The following is a 7,728-nucleotide window of genomic DNA, read 5'->3' as shown; positions in this document are numbered from 1 at the left end:
GCCCAAGAGGAGAAGTGGCGGATTTAGGGCAGAAATTGGAGAAGATCAGTGGCGGCCGGAGTGGAGAAGTGGATCTGCAGTGGCGTCGTCGGCGGTAGGGTTTTGTGGTTTGGGGATTTTCGATGCCAAAGTGACGAGGACTGTGATTTTAGGAGCTAGTAATTTTTTTTAACTTTTTTTACTTCTAAGGGTTCAAACGTTTTTCCATTTGGGGCAAATTTTTTTATTTTTTATTTTTTAAAACCCGGTTTGGGTTTTTGAGATTCTCTTTAATTTTACATTTATAATCTTTTAAATTTAAATTTTTTTCTTTTTTAATTTTAACAAAAAATTGTTTACTTTTTTTTTTTTTTTTTTAATAAAATCAGAAATTTGGTTTTCTCTATTTCTATAGACCAAAACCGAACCAATTTTCCGAATAACCAAAAAACCACTTCAGTTCCTGGTTTGGATTGGTTTTTACATTTTTCTGAGCACCCCTACATTTGGGTGTTGGGGATACACCTCGACAAAAACTCACCGAAGTTAACAAACTCCATCGGAATAGGCACAAAGTCACTGAGCTAGTCGTCGTCTACTAAACGGGAGTCGTAAAAACGAGAAGCTTTTTGTTTAATGCCGGAAATAGGTCGACTATGAGGGTTTGCAAAAATGAGTGAAATAGAGGATAAAAATAAGTTTTAAGGAAAAAATTGTGGAAATTGTGAATGAAAAATTGGTGGCAAAAAATGGGCGGGAAAAGTTTTAGACAAATTTTTTTTTTTGTTTTTTATATACACCAAGTAATCCTAAAGTAATTGCTAGTTTCATTTTAATTAGTAGAATGTCCTCGAGTAATCTTGAATTACCCAAGAAATCCTAAGGTAATAATTTTACTCAATGTAAAATAAATAGTGGGTAATTTTTCCTACCCTAGTGTATATATAGACAATTAAAATACTGTAACCACAAATAGATAATGTTGTCTTGTGATAGACCATGTCCTTGAGTTTTACATGTATCACATTCTTATGATGTGAATACCCGCATCCACTGTTTAAAGAACCGAACCTTACTTGTTGGTCAGACCAATTGAATCGGAACCTTGTACCTTTAACGGTCCGGTTCTCTCTGAAAACCGGAATACACATCGACCTGGTTTTCATATTGATGCCGAAGTTAATGAACAAGAAGAACTTTGTAGTGTGGATATGGAACCAGAGGTTGTTCAATTTGTGGAGCCAAGTGGTAAAGTTAGTGATGATGATATCAGTTTCATAAATAATGATAGTGAAAATGAGATGAGTGATGAAAAGTTTTCGAATGACAGTGAAGATGTATAAATTGAAGATGATATTGAGAATTAATAATATTTATTATTGTTATTCAAGAGTCAAACTTCTACGACATTATTTTTTATATTGACACTACTTTGAATTTTGATTTCTTTTATTACTGATTGGTTTTACACTTTCAGCTATTGTCATATAAATATAAAATTACATTAAAAATTAAATTCTAACATACTAATGGCAACAATTTTAAGAAAATTGACACAAAAACGGTTTCATGACGAAACATAGATTGCGTTGCAATACGTTTTTGGCATTGTTTTTTATATTTGCGTTGCCTAAAACGTTTTCTGACGAACTATTTGTTGCATAGCCAGATGGATTTTGCGTCATTATTTATGTTTGTGTCACCAAAAACGTTTCCCGACGAACTATTTGTTGCGTAGCTAGATGGATTTTGCTTCATTTTTTTGTAGTTTCGTCATCAAAAAGGTGTTACGATGGGCTTTTTGTTGCGTAGCTAAACTTCATTAGCTTCGCTTTCTATATTTTCGTCGCCAAACACATTTTATGGCACTGTGCATTTGCATTGCTAAATACTTTTGGCTATGTTTTCTATTATTTTTGTCTCTAAAAAGTATCCACGACGACATATGGTTACGTTGCGAAAAAATTTGGGCATCGCTATTTGTATTTTCGTCGTAAAAAACATTATGTGACGAATTATGTCATCGCTAAGTCTGTCGCCAATTTGCTTCCCGCCATCTCGTGCAAGGATTAGAAAGTCCACGAAACTATTAGCAACCAATTTCATATTTCGTCGCTAATAGTTACCTTTGGCGACGAATTTTGAAATCATCGCTAAAAAAATCGTAGCTAAAAGCCTTTTTTGTTACAATCGATTGTGGCGGCTGGTGGTGGTGGTTGGCGGCCAACAGTCATCTTGGGTGGTTGGGGTGTTTTGGGTGGTATTCATGTAAACAGTTTTCATAATAAGGGCATTACTGTCCAAAAATTTAATTACGTATAGGTAAAATGGTAACATGTATTTTGGGGCATTTCTGTCCAAAAAATTAATTTGTGAGGTTATAGAAGTCATTTCGCATTGTTTGGCTAATTGTTATATGGTGGACATATGAGGACATTTGTGATCAAAATGTTTATTAATTAAGGGTAAAACGGGAATAAAATTTGGATTACCTTGGTAATCTTTTAATAACACTCTTGAATCAAATAATTTGATTACTCCCTATATCATCTACAGTAATCACTAATGATATTGGAAAATTAATGAAATCTTTTATTACTTGACAACCAACAAAGGAATGTTCGTAATCACATATAGATTACTGGAGTAATCTTTCTAAACCCCTATCCAAACACAACCTTATAGATTTCTATGCAATGATAGGTGAAGTAAAGATTTGGTAAAGTATAAATTAGCCAACATGCTTAATTAACTTGCACTAAATATAATTTTGTTAACAGTAGATTCAAAACATATTATCCAATATATATAATTCATTTTTTAAATCAATGATTGTATTGAACGAAGTGATAAAAATGTTAGAAAAGAAAAGAAAAAGTATTAGATATGTAACCTATATCTAATGGTACAACTATACAATGCAAGATATAATATGCGAAAAAACCTTATTTTTATAAGTAAATTTGAATATAACATGCCATATTGATATAATAATTCAAACGGTCTCCTTTCAATGTAACAGCTAATGTCTATTGTATGCAACATGCATATCTTTATTTACTAGTTGACCAACTTTTTTTTCCCCTTCTCAGAGAAGAAGAAGGCTGGCAATGCTTCACCATGGAGAATTAAATATTAAACATGATGACCCTAATCGTTGAATATTGAGATAAGTGATTAACAAAAGCCACTTGCTAATCTTATAATTTTTAATTCATCACATGGAGTCGAATATGCACATGCAGGTTATTGTGTTTGTGGTAGCTAGCTTGCATTACACGGCCATATTTATAGTTTATAAATATATTGATTCCTTTCGATCTTCTTATTCGATTCTCTGCCCTAATGAAGTTGAGTTTATTTGTGTCGGTGTCTCAGTGTCTTCTTGTTAGGTTTCTATTCGCAATGTACTGGAAATGCATACATTATTCCCGGCCATCTGGTTCCATAATATTCTTGTTCAACATTAGTTTTGTACTAGCTTTCGTGCATTTCAATTTCATGCAGATTTAACCACCCAATTGTGGCCGGATGGATAGAGGGGTTTATGGTTGAAAGCGCCACCGATCTTGAGTTCTAGTTGTACAAAAGGGTGTCCAATTATCATACCTAAAAAAAAAACAAATTGTGGGTTAATAGTAAGATTAATTGACCTTCTCAGTTAAAATTGGCTTGTTTTAATCAATATATATCAAGGACGAAACCTAACTGCTCATCAATATTTTACTTGCATTGTAATTCTAGCTAGATCATCAAAAGGTCCATTCCAAAAAGGCGAAAATTAGGTATTCAAAAAATCTTTAATATCTATTATGTAAGCATCTATCTAACATTTGTATCCGCTTTCAGTAAAGTCCTTGATGCATAATATTAACTAATTTATTGATTATGATTGAATGAATTAATAATTAACATGATAATTTAAACTATACAGTTATTATATTATACTTAGAAAGAAAAGCTTGATCATGATCACTAATGGTGACCTTTCATCAAATTCAAAAATATTATACATATATGATCAATTTATCCCACCAGCAAAGCTTATATATTTTAACATAAATTTTATGTCAAATCACATGTAGCCATCCACAAACACTTAGGGGGCGTTTGGTTCAGGAATGTTAGATTACTGGGAATATTGGATTACTGAAAAGATAGATTACCTTGGAAGATTGCTGAGAATCTTTAGGAAAATGTGTTTGGTTAGTTGGTGGGTATGTTATATTAATATGTTTGGTTATGGGGAATAAATAATAAATTGGTGGGTATATTATTTAAATTACTAAATTGTCCCATTTTCAATAATTAATATAATATTATTTTTATTATTAATTTTTGAATAATTTTTTTTAACCCCCAATATTTCAGATTTAGTTAAAACACCCCCGCTTATATAAACTTTAATTTATTACGAAATCACCCCCACCTCTTATCGCCACTGCAAACTACCGCCAGAAGTCTCCAAAAGTCCCCGTGAGAAGCTCACCATGACCAAGAGGCTCCGGTATGGCTGTTTTCGACCAGATTGATGGCTAAAAACGGTCATATCAAGCCAGATCTGGCCGTTGACGACCAGATCCCTAGCCATTAGCGGCCAGATTTGGGTGAGATCCAGCCGTTATTGGCCAGATCTATTCCGACCAGAATAGATCAGGCCGTTAATGGCCAGGGATCTGGCCGTTAATCGCCAGTTCCATCGATCTGGCCGGAAATGGCTAGAATAGATCTGTCCATTTCCGGCCATATCGAAGCCTCCTGGAGCCTCCCACAGAATCTCGTTCTTTTTTAAGGACTCCGGTGACTTTTCGGCTGCGGTCCATGGTGGTTGACCGTTGTCGGCGGTGGTCGTTGAGTGGCAGTGGTGGTGGTGGCTGAGTGGCTGTGGTGGTCTGTAAATTGTTTTAAATATAAGGACATTATTGTCCAAAATTTTAGTTAAATAAGGGTAAAATTGAAACATGATATTAATGTAAATTTATTTTAAAATGAGGGCATTATTGTCTAAAACTTTTATTAATAAGGGATAAAATTGTAACAAAAAAAGATAACCCTGATAATCTTAGAATACCTAAGAAAATGGAGGTAATCAGATTACCTTCAATATTACCAATAGTAACTACTATTGGTATTTAAAGATTACCGGAATCTTATATTACTTGACAACCAAACATAGTAATTAAGTAATATAAGATGACATTATCCCAATAATCTCACATTATTGCCAACCAAACGCCCCCTTAATGTTATTTGGCATACATAATTAAACTAATTAAGAGCAAACCACGAGATGATCGATCATGAAACACGATATTGATTACAATGCATATATCAACCATTAAACCAATTACATAATTGAGCAAGTTGAAGGATTTTCTTCACAGAAGTAATCTCCACGACTCCAGCAATTACCTCTACTCCAATCACCGTCACCGCCGCCCCAACTATCATAAACCGGCCGTCCGTAATAACCATCATAATATATAGGTCTTCCATAACCAAGCTGTTGACATGGCCCCCCTCCATGCCCCCCATAACACTCCCTGCAGCACGCCCCAAATGGGTAATTCGGGTAGCCCGGTGGGTAACCCGGTGCCGGTACAGGAGCCTTGGGAGTTGGTACTGGTACAATAGCCTTGGTAGTTGGTGCTGGATCAGACGCCTTGGGTGGTTGTGGCTTCTGTTTCGGTGGTGGGTCGACAATAACAACTTTTGGTTTTGTTGGTTTGGGATCTTCTGGCTTCTCTGCCTCTTTCTTCTTCTCGGGCTCTTTAGGTTTTTCCTTTTCGGGTTCTTTCTTCTTCTCGGGCTCCTTGGGCTTTTCCTTCTCTGGTTCTTTCTTCTTCTCGGGTTCTTTAGGCTTTGCAGGTGGCTTGATTTCGATACTCTTGACTGCTTTACCGCCTTTGCAGCATATCTTTTGCATCAATCTATCAGGACAGCAGGTAACCACTTTTATCGTCACCGTGTTTTGCTTCTCGTCGTAAACTTGGTCTCGTATCTCTGCCAATAGCACGTCCCTAAAGTTCAGAATCAAACGCACAAGTAAACACAAAGAAAGAAACACAGGAGAGAAACTTACCTGGAAATTTACAAAGCACTTTCTTCACTTTCTTGTAACACTTTGAGCACTGGAGGTCAACTTTCAGCAGCATTATCGTAACCTGCAAAGATTGCCGATTTCGTTAATTCCTTGGTGCTCGTTCCAAATTCGAAGTACCATTTGTACAAATAAGAAATCAGTTTAATGGTGATGACAGTTTAAGAATGATAAACTATGCTTAATGAGAAATATAAGAGAGAAGAATACAAACCTCTGCCATTTCTGTGAGTGCTCAGATCTGAACCTCGGAGCACAAAGAAGAGTGATAGATTATTATTTATTATGGAGTGGAATGATAAGAGAGAGAGTTCAAGAACCTTCTGTACATGAATTAATTAAGCCAATTGCATGTAAGAAGAAGAAGTTAAAACAATACATCATTTCTTAATAAACAATACAATATTCAGATCAAATTTGTCGGTGATTGATGATGATTGGAGAGGCCTTGACGAATAAACAGGTACATTTGTGAGGTGAGGGTCTCCCGTATTACGTAGACATATTTGAGGCTCTCCAATTACTCTAAAAATCTTCATTCAATTAAAGTTTATTAGATTCTAACACTGCGTAGATATAAGTTGAAAAGTTAGACAAATCTTGTACATGTTACCTTTTTGCAAAATAAAAAAGAAAAAGAAAAAAAAAAGTGTATCTTATTTATATTTATATCAATTCATAATTGACATTCATTTAAAGAGTAAGTCACGTCACTTATATTCATTCCTTTGCAAGAGACTTTGCATAGTGTTACTCTTTATAAATGTAAATATAGCGTCAAATCGCTGAAAGGTCTTGAAGATAGAAAACCACAATGATTTCAAACTTCACTTCAATTGCTCGTATCCTGCTACCCCGACTCTGTTAACGTTGACTAAGCGGGACATTCTAAACTCTTTCTTATCAAACCCTTTTTGTCCTTGTACAGCCTTTACCAGGCTTTTTTCATTATATGTTCGCCAAGAAGAAGAAGTTCCGTCGCCATGCTCAGATAGCATAAAAAACAAGATTTTTATACATCGAAATAAACATTCATGTTAGTATCTTTATCTCCTATAGTCACGAACTTTATGCACTAGTTTGCAAAGTGGTTCCTGCATCGATCGTGCGTATTTTCCTACGCGTTCCTTGTGTAGAAAAACACAATTTCTATAGGAAGATAAGGGATAAGAAACGGGAGAAAAAAAGGAGCCAACAGAACGGTACCTTTTCAAAAATTATTGAATTACAAATTTCCACCCTCACAAAAACTTATCAAAGAAGAGAAAGACACACGCACACCCACAACCACACCCACAGAAACTTATTAAAAAAGAGAAAGACAAATGCCCACACCACAAAAATATCTATGAATTCCACGTAATTAACAACCATCAAGAAAAAAATCAAACAGAAGATTGATCGATGTCCATTGCATCGATGATGCATAATGTGATTACATAATCGGCAAGGTTCTTCACAATAATTGTAATAACACAACGATTCCTGCAATAATAACCCGTTGCAACCACAATTACAACCAATAACCCAACTATCACAAACTGGCCTTCCAGAACATGGAGGTCTCCCACAAACAAGCTGTCCACACGGACCCCACACCGATGTGGCTTCTTAGGCTTTCTGGCTTCTTAGGCTCTTCTGGCTTTTAG

At 35.3% G+C, this 7,728-nt stretch overlaps 1 protein-coding gene across 1 annotated transcript; it reads right to left on the bottom strand.

Annotated features, from left to right (window-relative positions):
• Positions 1–5,297: 5,297 nt before the first annotated feature.
• Positions 5,298–6,419, bottom strand: LOC116131987 (protein PYRICULARIA ORYZAE RESISTANCE 21-like). Its single transcript, XM_031417677.1, has 3 exons — positions 6,294–6,419; positions 6,062–6,143; positions 5,298–5,982 (listed from the first exon to the last, which is right to left on the bottom strand). Exons 1-3 carry the CDS (start codon positions 6,300–6,302, stop codon positions 5,327–5,329), a joined length of 747 nt encoding a protein of 248 aa, XP_031273537.1. The 5' UTR covers positions 6,303–6,419; the 3' UTR covers positions 5,298–5,326.
• Positions 6,420–7,728: the final 1,309 nt, after the last annotated feature.

Source organism: Pistacia vera, unplaced genomic scaffold, assembly GCF_008641045.1.
Source record: "Pistacia vera cultivar Batoury unplaced genomic scaffold, PisVer_v2 Contig246, whole genome shotgun sequence".
Taxonomy (NCBI): Eukaryota; Viridiplantae; Streptophyta; class Magnoliopsida; order Sapindales; family Anacardiaceae; genus Pistacia; species Pistacia vera.
This window is presented reverse-complemented; position numbering and strand designations above follow the sequence as displayed.

Bases quoted from the DNA above. Each gene is read 5' to 3' on its own strand.
- LOC116131987 (XM_031417677.1), bottom strand. The intron at 5,983-6,061 runs GTAAGTTTCTCT...TGCTATTGGCAG, and splicing joins AGTGCTTTGTAAATTTCCAG to AGATACGAGACCAAGTTTAC.